Source organism: Amblyomma mixtum, chromosome 9, assembly GCF_055824585.1.
Source record: "Amblyomma mixtum isolate Tamu chromosome 9, ASM5582458v1, whole genome shotgun sequence".
In the NCBI taxonomy this organism is placed as follows: Eukaryota; Metazoa; Arthropoda; class Arachnida; order Ixodida; family Ixodidae; genus Amblyomma; species Amblyomma mixtum.
Genome location: NC_143020.1, coordinates 40,263,544 through 40,278,265, shown reverse-complemented (window position 1 = coordinate 40,278,265; position 14,722 = coordinate 40,263,544). Strand labels below are relative to the sequence as shown.

General features: G+C 43.7%; 1 protein-coding gene across 2 annotated transcripts in view; it reads right to left on the bottom strand.

Annotated features, from left to right (window-relative positions):
* Nucleotides 1-981: 981 nt before the first annotated feature.
* Nucleotides 982-14,722, bottom strand: part of LOC149328816 (tenascin-X-like) — a 41,864-nt gene continuing 28,123 nt past the window's right edge. For both annotated transcript variants that reach the window (XM_089559778.1, XM_089559779.1), the window contains 3 exons: nt 12,306-12,632; nt 8,076-8,399; nt 982-4,030 (listed from right to left, as the gene is read on the bottom strand). In XM_089559778.1, coding sequence (XP_089415904.1) covers nt 3,747-4,030; nt 8,076-8,399; nt 12,306-12,632 — 935 coding nt within the window. In that variant the 3' untranslated portion in view covers nt 982-3,746. The remainder of the gene's footprint in view (nt 4,031-8,075; nt 8,400-12,305; nt 12,633-14,722) is intronic.

The window sequence follows — 14,722 nt, the reverse complement described above, 5'->3', positions numbered from 1 at the left end:
CGAGATTCCTGTTCATTTTACAGAATATTTAAGAACATGCTATCATTATAAATGAATTTTGCCGCTTCTTATATCGTTCGAAGTATGCTGGTTTGGTTTAATTCCTTCGTAGGCTGGTCCTTCTTATATTGTCGTCATGGGTGCTTATCCTAAGTTTCTCTTTCTTGTCGTCATTGCTATCTTTTTGTTACAGTCTGCGTATCAGTGACTGGACAATGACGAAACCGATCATCTTTAATTTTTATTGGCGCTGCCTATACGCAAGGACCTGGGGTAAGATGTAGAGGCGGCAAAATGCAACTACTCACATGTCAGTGTAGAAACGGGGATGTTTAATGGTAACTCGCCAATCTGTGCATACTGATTCAAGCTATTGGGTTCTTTGTGAGAAAGAGCATCTTTACTGGGAAATACTTCACGCGGGCGCTGCAATATTTTGCGCGAGGCAGTATGTGTCTCGAAATCCACCTACTAGCAGGGTCTTGGAATTTCATTGCTCATCTGAAGAGCAATCTCTTGCATCACGCATTAAAAAAGTGCACTGACTATAAGTCGTTGTAGTAGTTATTGAGCCGTTCTCTAATGGTATTGTTACCCCTTTGCTCTCGAAATATCGATGTACAAGAAAGCAGCGTACCAATCTAAGATGCGATTAACCACTTAAACTTCAATCAACTCTCTCCCTTAATCGTTGCCTGTGGAGAATAATGTATCCAGGTGCCGGAGATCGCGAGTGTTGTAGAAGAAAAAGACCTTGTGCCATGGCGCTCTTTGGCCACAGATGCCCTCGGACCATAAAAATAAATAATCGTCGTTTGTTGGAATTTGAGGTCGAATAAAGTACGCAAAATCAAACCTTGATATAATTTATTAACAATATTGTAGGAATTCTTTCAAGTTTTTTCGGCAGAAAATCGAATACATTGACTCTGGTAAAACATTATCTCCTAGCATAAATGTGAATATTTGCGATGAAAGACGTTATTCGGGCGTTCCAGCTGGCGGACACAAGTTTGAACTTCAGTCGCATTTGTTGCTAAAAATAATTGAACATGCCATAGAAAATGGGTTTTATTTTGTATCAGGCACTAAGTACTTTGAATGGCCTAAAACGACCCCAGATGGACAACGTAAGGCAATCGCAATGAACACGACTTCCTTCTTGCACCTACAGCTAGCCTTCTGTAGTATCGTCAAGCTTTGATCTATATAAATTGGTCCAAACTATCCCTGCTGTCTTTAACCTAAAAGGTATTGTTGAGTAAATCTTGGTCGGAATGGTTATCTGAAGACAGTGTTAAGAGCATCATAAACATCGTTTCGGACCTCTGTAATAAAGAGCAATCAAGAACTGCTTCTGATATAAGTGTTAAATTTCGAAGACCACACTTGAATTCATGCCGACGCTAATTAAGATACCTGTTAGCATCAAGTGAATTGAGAGTGTGCCTACTTGTGATGAGCTGCAAGAGTTTACGAGAATAATTTCTAAGAGCAACGGGGCTATGATTATTAGTAAGCAATAGGTTTCAGGCCTTAAAAATGCATTACGATTGCACGATTCAAAAGTGGACGCTGGAATTGGGTCAGCAAGAATATCATAGATTTTATTTCATTTCTCTCTTTCTTTATTCATTGAAGTCTCATATTTTCAAGAAAGTAACTTGTTAGGCTGTGAATGCAAATGTATTGACAGGCAACGAAAAAAAAAAGCGCGAGATACATTGTAACTGTGCATTTGTAGATGGTGCGAGGGGTTGTTAGCGAGAAATATTTTAGTTAGGAAATGCGACAGATAAATTTTGCAAGAATAGAAGCGCACACACACAAACAAGGACCTAAATAAGCGACATGATGTAATTGCCCTTATCATTCGTCACAAGTCACATCCCCACCTGTGAACATCGGATATATTGTCGATCAAGAAGATGGGGCAGTCAAACATGCGAGTCTTACGTTTTTGCATTTTACTATAAATCAGTGTTCAGAAAGGCAATGTCCTGAACAAGAGTAAATAAAAGTCAGCGCTGATATTTGTTTGTTTGTTTCATGCAACCCTGTACTTCTGCCGCGTTTTTTTCAGCAATGGAAAACTTCATCACTTATTGTGAATTCGTTGTTATTCAAGGAATAAAACCTGCATACGCTGTAGGATTACAAGACGAGATTTCTGCGTAATCAATGAAAATGATAACTGTACTGACGATTAAATTTCAGGCTTCTTATAGCACTGGAGGAGGACGAAAAAGTTGTTCGATGGGACGTCAGCAACGATAAGATTTCAGATTTCCAGTACTGTCCACCACACCCTGCCGTCCATCGTTAAATGATGGGAAAGAAGGCTCGGCGAGCTTTATCTTCCGTTACATTGATTGCCTTCCTTCTAGGTAATCTTTTCTTGCCTTCCATGAAGGAAAGCTTCGTTGAAAACATGCCGTTACCTCATATGACGCCATCTACGGGCCCAACTTTGCGCTGTGTGCTAAGGGAGAGCTGAAATACCTTCGCGGTTTTAGTTCGTGATTACGTCACCATTTCAAATGATTGCCCCAAAACGCTTTGGAAGCTTTACCTGCAAGTTTCTTACAACTGTCCGCTTCACGTTAGTCAAATTCTAGAACTTCTGCAGTTGCCATTTAAAGTGAAACGGCCAATGAACCAGCTCAAAGTGCAGCACTACACTTCTAGTTTTGGCTCATTTTTATCCCCCACGCACTGTAATTCTAGCTTGTCCGGCACCTGAACGCCACAAAACACGTCTTGCTTTTTATCCGTGCTTCTGCATGACAGCATTTCAGCAAAAGAGCATTCATCTCTGTCTTCTGTGGGAACCTGACACGACGTTTCACCTCTGGGGAATAAAGATTTTTAAATGCAGAAGCTTCTAGGTTTTTGCGGAACTCTCACTCCTATGTTCGTTCTTACTTGCGACATCGGCTACGGATGAAAACACGACTTACTTGGGCTCATGGCCAAAGCTGATGTACACGAAAGCGCAGTGTATTCTGATTGCTGGTGCACTTAGCGTGTGATGTATAAGCCTGACGTCATGACGGTATCAGAGAAGTTGGCATCTGCTCGTAATACGGTATCCCTACGTTCATATTTTACGTCTCACGCCTGGCACAAAATATCACACTAACGATGGGTAGCTCAGGCGAAAGAAGTTAGGTTTAGAGGAGCATAACGTTAGCGGGTCGTTCCGACCTTTGTCGTCCGTTAGCAAGAGTGATAATAGGTGAAGGTTGCAAATGTTCCGCACCACAGTGCGAACTTCCTAAAGTGTGCTAATGGTCACCGATCTCTTAACTGTGCGTCGCTATGATGGCTACACGTGTTAATATTTACACCAGATTTCTGCTTTTAGTATTTGAAAAGACATCGTAATGAATTCATGGTGAATTTTATGCTCCACAGAAAAACAACGCAAATTCCAAAGGAGTTCGATGTCACCAACACGGTGAAAATAAAACCGACACTTCAGCAGTTAAAACCTTATTCAATGAGTTAATCAATCAGTCAAATAAGTGATTACCTACTCATAATTCATTGACTGACCGACCAAACAACGAGTATTTCTATTTAGTGCACCCTTATCAATTCGTCTTTTCTAACCTGGCATCTCTTCTGAGCTATAGCCAGTTTTTTGGGGCTATAACCCCAAACATTACTTTTGTCGCCCTCATAGAACGTCTTCGTTTTTTAACATGCGTAAAGTATTTGAAAATTTAATCTCCGTTCTTAATTTACCCAGTAAAGCCAGGCACGAAGGCTTTCTTCTTAGAGCTCAATCCATTATAACGGTTTGTTATTGTGACAACGATGGTGAAACGACTGCTCAAAGGGACACGTGGCAGGTCAATAAGAAAGGGTTTCTGAATCTCCGGGCCGCAAGGAGTTATTCGCTTGTACCGGAAAATTTGCAGTTCCACTTCGCAGTTTCCTACCATGCATGGCTTGATGTTAGAGATGGTGACTTGTGCCCGGAAGGGGTGCACCCGTCTTGCGCGGACGCTGAAGCCATGGGGAGCTACGGTTGGGGAGAGAAAACAGAATTAACATAAAATCATGTTGCTTGCGCCGGCAGGAACAAGCCAGCGCAACTTCGAAAAAGTTTCAAGATACACAAATTCTCCTAAAGATTACACAGCAGAGGTGAATAAGAGGTGAGTATATTCATCTTACAGCAAATATCGATGACCCGTCCTAGACCACAGAAACTGCGGGCTTCAAGACAAAAACAAATATTAATGCACCTACCTACAGAAATGTGATATGTTATTATTCACTTCGAATAAATCATGAGGTGCGGAAAGTTTACTGAGGAAATGCGTCGATAAATCGGTTACATTTGTTCAGAAGTGTGCTGTGAAGGACCACTTTATTTCTTTAATTTTCATTTACATACCTTGAGGGGCCGGAGGGCATTGCTTAAGGAAGTGGACTAAATTGACTAAATGCCATAATATGACACAGGAACGTGGCAATACAACAGGAGGAAAAAATAATTTAGGGAACAAAAAAAAAAGAAAATACAGGTTCGTTGGTTAAACACGTTTTTGACGACAAACTTGAACTACAGCGTAAAGGTACTCGTGTCATTTGTGGTGTGCAGGTGGTTGCGTTGGTTCGTTATCATAGTAATAAATGTGGAAAAAAATGCATTACACAATCAAAGATGCACGGCTACTTTATCTAGATTATAACTGCGGTGAAAAAAAATATCTGCCTCTCCCGTAACCGAGAATAGAGTAAACATGAAATGTTTACAGGCATAACACATTGCTTGTAGATGGTACTAGTCAAAATCTTGAAATGGGTCTAGTGTTCGTTGTCGGCAGGGCAGGGGCGAGCAGTCTTCTTCTGTGGCGTATCACTCGAAAAGCGATCGCTTTCCGCAAGACGCTTACTACCTCTCGTTTTATCAGGCTCCATTGCTCGGCTTAAGCAGCTGTGACGGTGGCGGCATTGAAATGCAGGACGATGCAGAAGCGTACGGGACACGACGAGACGCAGGCCTGACAAGAATGTATAGGCAGCGCGTTCGAATACTCCGCGAGCGTGTATTCATCTGCCTGCCAGAGGGGTAAACGGCATGACCTGAGGGCCCAGCGGCCGGTCTTTTACATGCGCGAGTATGCACAGATCACGTACGACAACAAAGTGTATCGTGGCATGTATGTGCTTTTTGCACACGTTATTAGAAATCGGAAATTATTATTCCGTGCATTATCAAATGCGCAGCTCGAGTGATACGTGATGAAAATTGAGAACACACTGGCAGCAGTTATTTTTTGTGACTCGTTTGGAGAGCAACCGGCGCTTGTATGCCGGTCCCGTAGGAGGGCTTAGAGAGTCTTGTTGAATCTCGTTAAATCTCGCGCGATGCCCGGATGTTCTTGTTTAAGTACCCGGATGAGTGGAATTCAGTGCCCGGATGAGTGGGATACAGTGCCCGGATGTTGGCTCTCGGTCTCGGCGTGACGTCACCACACTGCCGACAACGGGAGCTAAAAGCATTTAATGCTTAAGGCCGCCGCGGTGGCTCAGTGGCTATGGTGCTCGGCTGCTGTCCCAAAAGACGCGGGTTCGATCCCGACCGCGGCGGCTGGAATTTCTTTGGAGGAGAAATTGTAGAGACCCGTGTACTGTGCGATGTCAGTGCACGTTAAAGAACCCCAGGTGGTCGAAATTTCCGGAGCCCTTCACTACGGCGTCTCTCATAGCCTCAGTCGCTTTGGGACGTTAAACCCCATAAACCAAACCAAACCAAACCATTTAATGCTTAAAATGTGCGATGTTTCATATAGAAGTTCTTGTTCGAAGATGTTGAGTGTGATGATAGATGTGCGAAATAGTGATATTCGAGACACTTTCCTTCATAACCAAAAAAGCAAAGGTGAAACTTTGATTTCATTAAACACACACTGGATAAACGAGAGAAGTTACTAAGTATAAATATCGCGCTGCGATTTGTGCGTACTAGAAAGTTCAAATAAAATGAAGGACTATTTTATTCCTAAAGAAGGGAGAGGCAGCTGAAGGAAAAGGAGAGTCACGCATGACAAAAAATCAGCTCGTTTGTACAGTTTGGAGTAGAGTGCACTTGAAAAGGGTAGCGTGTTACAGTGAACGAAAAGTACGCAGACTGCTTGAAACATTGGAGAGGAACTCAAGCTCCGCCTTTTAAGGTATGCACGATAGCTTTGGTCGCCACACCGTTCTCGACAAACCCGATGCCACGAACGCCAGCATAGCTTCAGCGCCGAACCAACTGGCAGCAATACGCAAGCTTCGTGGTGAACGCGCCTTACGTGTGCTCTACGTTGCTCTCCGCTCACCGCGTGATTCCTCGGTCCCCGCACGGCCCCACTGCCCTCCAATGAGACGAGCTGGAGGCGCTACCGTCGCGCGCTATCTGTTGGGGCAGTGGTGTACATAGCGAGGAGGAGGAGTGAGTGGTTTTAGTGGGCTTCGCCTGATGGCGCTACGTGCGCCCCAAACGAAGAGGAAAAGAAGCGGAAACGTACAGGTGCGGACAGAAGTAAACGGAGCGCGCCGCACAGGAAAGGACTTAGAACTGCGTGTCAGCGCCGCCTAGCGAACCAGACGAAAGTTCAAAATCGCCGCGCGCATGTCCAGGCTCCCTACCGGCGCGAACCCCTCATTGCTCCGCTTGCCTAGCATTCGACCCGCGCCTATGTCATGCTGATGATGATCGCGATTGGATGGCCGCTCCCTGTGTAGCGAGCGGGCTTTCGGAATGCACAGACCACTGACTTGATAAGGTACCGGTGCTGAGAGCCGGCTGGGAGGCACCCCCTCCTAATTGCTGGGCCCCGGCCGTGAGCCTCCTGATGATGGAAATAAAGTTCGTTCATTCATCATTCATAAGGTAGATTCCGCGGGGACGACACTACCATTAAGCCGCATGATCTGAGACAGCTGTAGGCGTGTCTCCATCAAAAATAGCCCGCGTCCTTCGAACTTTTGTTGCCTGTTGGATTTATTTGTACCTCGCTATTAACCGAAAGTGCTCAAAACGCTCGATCTACCAGCTCAGTTTCGGGTTCGTTTATTATAGTTGGTTTGGGTTTTGGGTTCGTTTATTAGAGTTTAATTTAGAGGGATGTGCGGCGTATTCCAAGGATAAAAACGTGAACACAGATATCACGCAAAATGCAAGAACATCTCGGAGAAATCATTAGTTTGGTCATAGTTCAACACTAAACCAGTAGGCAAATTTTCTTCTCCGGCAGCATTCTGCCATCAATTCAACGTAGGAAGCATGTCACGGGATAAAATAAATAAATGAAAACGTCCCGATAATCATGACAACGTGATAGGTACAGCGCCTTTGCAATGTGCCGAAACGGGGCTTCTTGGAATGTATAAGGAAGCGAGGATAATAGATAGAGTGATTTTGACGGCCATATGTGGCGGTTTTTCATTTCATTTATTTCATTTATTTGATTATACATTTGAAGTCAAAATATTATGTCAACTTTCTATGTGCTAACAGTTTGGAAAACGAAGTTAGAGAATTGATGAAGGCGGTCAGCTTTACTCAGACCATGATAACTTCTAAGCTCGCAGCCTGATTAGTGCCGTTTTATGGCCGTGACACTGCGAAGGGTGAGTTTCGAGGCCACACACTGTCAAATATGCTACTCGCTTAGGCTTTCACTGGCAAATCAGATTTGCCGTATGGTATCGCTGCTGAATGGGCCAGCGTGGCTAACATGAGAATTAAAATATTCTTACACAACTTTTAGGTGTTCGCACCATCTAAGATCGCTTTATGCACGTCTCCTATCAAACATCGCGTCTTATATCGCAGTATATCTTCCCTCTTCCTAGATCTCCCTTCGCAAATGGCACGCAATAGAAACTTACTTTCACATTCAGAGTGTGGAGGTTTTCAAATATAGGCTTGTAAGAAGGTGATTCTGACTTACGGATGATACTGTCTGTCTAGGAATGTGTATTTTTACGGTGGTGAAATCTGTTTCCATGCCCATATGCCAATTTTAGTAAAGTGTTCATTGCTTGGAAATAAAGAAAATGCCACCTACCTCCTGCGGCGATGAATATACCCTTCTGCATGACACCTGCAGAGGTGCGTGTAGTAGGTCCATCCCGGCGCGTACGAACTCTCACGCTCACATTAGTGCACGCCTCGAGTTGTGTGCAAGTGATACTGGTCTGCTCCGGACCAATGATGGTGTTGTTATGACACGTGCCGAAACGCTGTTGTCCAGGGCTGCGCCTACTGTGGTTCTCGTCGATGAAGTCAACCAAGTAAGAGTCGAAGCAACCTTTCGGTCGACTCCAATTCAGGCTGAAGGAGTTCGTATCGATGGCTGCCAGCGTGAGGTTGACCACGTCAGGAGGCTCAGCTGCATTTTGACCATCACGTAAACAATGGGCTTTTATGCAAAGGTACAACGTTATGCATTAAATAACCGATTCTTCCCCGAGAGTGCATGCAATAATTACAGGATTTCGTTTAGATAATCCCCAATGTAAAACTCGATTTAGTGCGCCTGCTCATACCGGGGAAAATATTGAACGGAACTAGCTTAAAGAAACGGCTTTTCTGTAATAAGTAATAAATATAAAAGTAATAATATAAAATAATAAATATACTATAAAGTAATAAATATAAAATTATGGTGTTAATGTGCCACGCGTCGCAAGAATTATTTACTTTTATTTGGCTTTGCAGCTAATATCGAATGGTATTCCGGTATTCGCATAAGCGACATGGAGGGCACAAACGCTGGGAGCACGAACAGGCAGCCGAAGAAAAACAAATGTCATACATTTCCAAGCATCCTGAGGGGCCTTTCAGGCTCGCCAGGCAGCATAAGGAGTTGACGAATTCCGTCCGCGGATGGACGAAATAAAGTAATAAGCATTCTTCAGAGCACAAACAAACATCTCAAGGACGACACAAGGTATGCATTGATTTTCCACTTCGACCAAATAAAGTAATCATCTATTATTCTTTACAATGTGAAGCTAAAGTTATTTTGCTCATACTATTCAGTCAAGAAGCCCTCCGACGGCGCCACTTGCGCCGAAAAAGTATAACGTAATTAGAGCAATTATTTTCGCTTTTAGTCTCTTTGAACTCTCTGTCAAAGCAAGCATGCTACTGAAAGAAGAACTCTTCTCGGATGCCAGTAATTACAAACTAAGAGCTGAAACTTGGGCAGGTCGGTATCGGTGATCCTTGGAATGAGGGTTATCGAAAACTGATACGTTTAACAGAGAACAGATACACACCACAAATGCTAACTTTATGCTGAAAGATTCTCAGACAACCAAGGCGAAGCTGACATGAGAGAACTCACGGTTTTTTTTTTTTTCTGGCGCATGCGCCTGTTTGTCCTTTCATGTCACATCAGCCTTTGTCGTCTGGGAAGCTTTTAGTCGGAAGAAAGCGCTTGCGGTGTGTGCATCGGTTCTTTGTCCGCCATCTTGTCTTGCTCTACCACTCATGGTTTGGTTTGGTTTATGGGGTTTAACGTCCCAAAGCGACTAAGGCTATGAGAGACGCAGTAGTGGAGGGCTGCGGAAATTTCGACCACCTGGGGTTCTTTAACGTGCACTGACAACGCACAGTACACGGGCCTCCAGAATTTCTCCTCCAAAGAAATTCTAGCCGCCGCGGCCGGGATCGAACCCGCGTATTTTGGGTCAGCAGCCGAGCACCATAACCCCTGAGCCACCGCGGCGGCGCTCTACCACTAATGCCAGAGACTAAAAACATATACGCACTTAATAGCTTAACTGAGGTGAAAAGGTGTGTGGAAATATTACATGCATACCTCTAAATTCCATATTTTGTTTAAGACTTGAAGCCACATAGAAGTTAAACATTCTGTTCTTCCAGACACGTTATTTTGTGGGAAAAGATTTCGAATAAGGCAGAGACAGTTTTTATGCTGGAGCCTCTAGAAGGGGATTCCTTTTTAGTTTTACAAATGGATGTTGAAACACTGTGTAAAATACTTCGGCGCGGTTTCTGCATGTAAATTGTAAAGTGAGGCGTCTACTATAAATGTGATAAGGTTGTACAACGAAAAGAATAATCAGTACATTTACCTTAGCAACTTTTTCATTTTGATTTTAGAGACCAAACTATTCTGCGAAATTTATGGCCGACATTAATGAAGGGAGCCCAACTTTTAAACTTTCTTTATCGCGGTGCGGAGCGAAATGCCGAAATAAAAAATTGCGCATTTCAAATAACTTTGTGTCAGCGTTTTTGCGCTACATGTTTACAAAGCTTTCTCGCTGCCCATGGTATCTTCGCTAAAATGACGTTAACCGCTTCTACGTCATCAAATATGCAAACTGGGTCTATATTAATTGCATTAAAAATTCAAGCAACCCCACTTTTTATAGTGCATCCGAAAAAAGGAAATCAACGATATTTGAAATTCGTATTTTTGACGTTCTATATTTCAAGCAACAACGCACATAAGAAAGTTTTGAAACTGGGCTCACCGTCAACATTGAAGGCGTTCGATGCGCAGATCGCACCCTGGTCTCTCTGACACGTTAATAAATAAATGTATCTGATCGTGAGAAACATCATCTAGTATAGACGAATATGGGTAGAACAGACATCTCACTGATCCAAATCTTCTGCTGAGAAAAATGTGTTCTTGGAGTTTAATTATAATTTGCCTTTCTATTCACGTACTGAAGGGCAGCTTTTAATGTAAAAAAAAAGGCCACCGATGTGGCCTGTATTCCTTGCGAATCTGTTTAAACCCTTAGTAAAACACGTTGCAGGGCTAGTTGGTTATGCATTTTTCAGCGCCCGTCCTGTCATGTCCCCTGTGTATTCGTCCTAAAAGTTAGCGCTGCTAAAATTTGTTTAAACCCTTTGCCGCCAAATGGACGCAATTCGGCACATGCGTGGCCAAGCTGTGTATAAGAACGCTACTATACAAAACCTTTATAAAAATTTTGTTTTAAATACGATCTCAGCTAACGCCTTCAGGACTATCCTTTTGGTGCTACTGTGAGCAAGCTGTTAGAAGTAAACATGGTGGGAATGTACAGCTTTCAGCCACCTTTCACCTTAGCCTCGATTTTTTTTCTGCCAGAGTTTAGCAGGAAACAAGAGAGCTGTGGGATAAAAAGTAATTACACTCTTTGGACCTTCCTGGTCGTTAAAAGCTCTCTCAAAACAAAACGGGCTGGGTGTACAATACGGCCGAGACGCAAATTTTCGCTAATTGGCATCAGGTTGATTTCGCAAAATTTACGCGGCGCAAGCGAAGTTGAGCTTGTTTGTTTTAAATATTCGTAGACTAGGGGAAATAATGTGGGGCTTCTAGAACGTTCACGCAACGCTTTTTTGATTTCAGCACAGAAATCCTTAAAGTGTACCAGAACGTATTTAATGTTTCCAACACTCACCCCCCTCCCCCCATATTAAGCAAGAAGGATCGCCCTGCTCCTACTTAATTCTATACTGAATTATTTACACGATCCGCCGCGGTGGTTCAGTGGTTATGGTGCTCGGCTGCTTACCCGAAAGACGTGGATTCGATCCTGGCCGCGGCGGTTGAATTTCTTTGGAGGAGAAATTCCAGAGGCCCGTGTACTGTGCGATGTCAGTGCACGTTAAAGAACCCCAGGTGTTCGAAATTTCCGGAGCCCTCCACTACGTCGTCTCTCATAGCCTTAACCGCTTTGGGACGTTAAATCTCATGAACCAAACCAAACCGAATTATTTACACCACTTTCTTCCGAATTTCAATTTCACATTTCTTTGTTTTCAAGCGATGATTCTTTCGGTCCGAATTCTTTCTCTCCACTTAACCGTAATTTGTCTTTAGTTTCGGTAACGTTTAGTTTCGCTAAGCAACAGCGCTATCCCATCCAATGCGCGCTTAGCACCTCCTCGATGGCCACCTGTTGCGTGGTCTGGACACGGGGTAGCGCTGCTTTTCGAAGCTGTAGGGGCGGCATGAGGAGTCTTCTGCCTTGTGCTGCGTGCATCTGCTTTCGCTGTTAAACTTCATACCTGGCCAGCCGCGGTAGCTCAGTGGTTACCGCGTTCGGATGCTGACCTAAAAGAGGTAGGTTCGATCACGGTCGCGCCCGGTGGAATTTCGATCAAGGCAAAATGCTAGAGGGCCGTTTACTCTACGACGCCAGTGCACGTTACAGAACCCCAAGTGGTTGAACTTTCCGGAGCCCTTCATTACTTTGTCCCTCATCGCCTGAGTCGTTTTGGGATGTTAGACCCCCAAAACAATAAACTATTAACATCATACCTTTTCTGGTTAAGGAGATACCCCGTAGTGTGGTTCCAGGAGAGGTGCGTTCGTTGGGCACGTTTCTGTGGGTGTGCACCGTCACGCTGATGTTTCCGCACGTCTCGAACTGCCCACACGTCACTCGCGTCTGGTCAGGATGGATGATGGTACCGTTTCCGCACGACCCCAGGCGATGATAACTGCCACTGATGCTTCCATTGCTGGTCTCATATTCGCTAACCTTGACAATGTAGTAGTCAAAGCGGCTCTTTGGACGCTTCCATGTCACGGTGAAAGAGTCGTTGGTGACCTCTACCAAATGGAGGCTGGTCACATCAGTAAGCACTGCAAAGAGAAATTGAAAGCGCTTGAAGCTGAGTGTCACTGTTGCATATAACGAGAGTTTATGTGCTCCTTAATCCTCTGAATTAAGCCTTGTCTGACAAAATTAGAAGCCGACGATTTTTTTAAGGCTCAAAAACTTTATAAGCTGTATACTACTTTTTAAATCTGGAGCATTTTGTTTCGGTACAGACGTTTATGAGCATGAAATGTTTTTACACCACGCACTATTGAGTCTAAAACCTCCAGGATCCCGAAACTGCAAACATGTCAAATATGTAGACGTGGAAACTAACGATTGATGTGCCTCGGAAAGCAGCGGTTTCCAGAGACATTTATTTAGATTTAAAGGTATCCTTTTAAAATTTAAAACACTTCCAAGGATCACAGCAACTTTTCAAAGGACACTGGTGCAAATTCAGCAGCGACCTGTCACTTTACATCTGTAATAGGAGGTAAGCGTTTCAAATATTGAATGAATTTGCAATCTTTAGTGGCAGCATTTGCTCAGTTTTGACTCCCTTCATGATTTCAAATTTGTCCCTTGTATTCGATTTGCAAAGCCTGTTCTAGGACTTTGACAGGTAAATAAGAAAGAAGGGAATAAAAATTAATCTGCAGAAAACAAAGAAACGTTCAATGGTCTCAGGAAAGAACAGCACTTTATGATAGGTAGTAAAGCGTTGGAACTGGTAAGGTAGTACATACTTTGAGCAGGTTGCTATCGCATATCACCGCCGTGAGAGTAGAATAAAGACTCGAACAAGAGTGGAGCGCATCTGACAGGCACTCTGGTATTTCAGTATCTATCAAGAGAAATCTATGTAGGGTGTCCTATCCAATTTTAGACAGGGCTTAAAGATGAACTCAGGCACCTTAAATGACACGACCAAATCCATACTGTTGCCTGTTTTTAAACCAAGTCGCAATAATTTTTCAAATCTGCTTAATTCATAATTATTGGATATTTAGAGATATTAACATGTTGAGCCGGTTTTGCTGCGGTTAAAAGGTGTGACGGCAGTGACGCAGGTCTGGGCTGTCAGATATAGGGCGGCGGTATGATTCCCGCGCGGCTTTTCTTTGTGCTGAGAAGCAGACGCTTATCAATTTTGCTGGCTTAAATCCCTCAGCCAAAGCATGCGTCATTGCCTCCTAACCTCTAGGGCGACAACATACCCGGCACAATGATTTGTTCGTTTGTATGCAAAACGTTCCAGAGCACTGAAATCGTGGCGTGCAATGGGGCACGTGCCGTAGTTCTTTTTAGTTCTCCGCAGCCATCTCCAGTGAGCTGACAAAACTATTAATAGATGGAAAGTTACAAAATTGTTGAATGGGATTATTTGCGGGGCCATTCTGCAACCTTCTAATTGGGAATTTCTGCAGAACTTCTTTGCTTGCGAGCTTGATTATTAATCTAGGTTAATTATGCGCTTAATTAGAATACAAAAATTAGTGCACTTGATCCAAGATACAGCCAGCAAAAAGCGTTTCGTCGCTTCATCTTAACGGGCAATGGAGTATGTTTAAAACCTGGATAAAGTTAGCTGGGACACCCTGTACGCAAGTTCCTTAGGTAACATTTATCGATGAGCTGCTGATACAGGTGTTACCTAGCTTTTTAATATGGCAAGCATCCGAAATGAGCCTCGGGGTCTCATCTTTATAACGGGCGATGACAGTGGTGCAATTCATATGCACTTCGCAACCGCTACACTATGCACAATGCGAAGCAAGATGGTTTCTGCGAGACTCAATTGTTCTCTATTTCGTTTGCGCGTTCACATAGTCTATCATTGATGCAGCGTCCCGTCTCACCGCTGTAGAACCTGCCACAACAGGTCGGGATCTTGAAACGACACCAACGCGACAGTGGACAAACTTTCGCTTATGCTTCTTTTGGTAGCCTTTGTTGCTTCCATCCTCCTTTACACGTTTGCAGAATCTGATAAGTTTATTCCTGGCTGAAAAAAACCAGCCTAATGCCTCCTTTACTAACTATTTTCTTTAGATTGTCCGAAACATTGTGCACCTACGGGATGTACGCTGTTTTCTTTCTGTCTGCCTGGCCCGCATCGGTGCGCTTGATC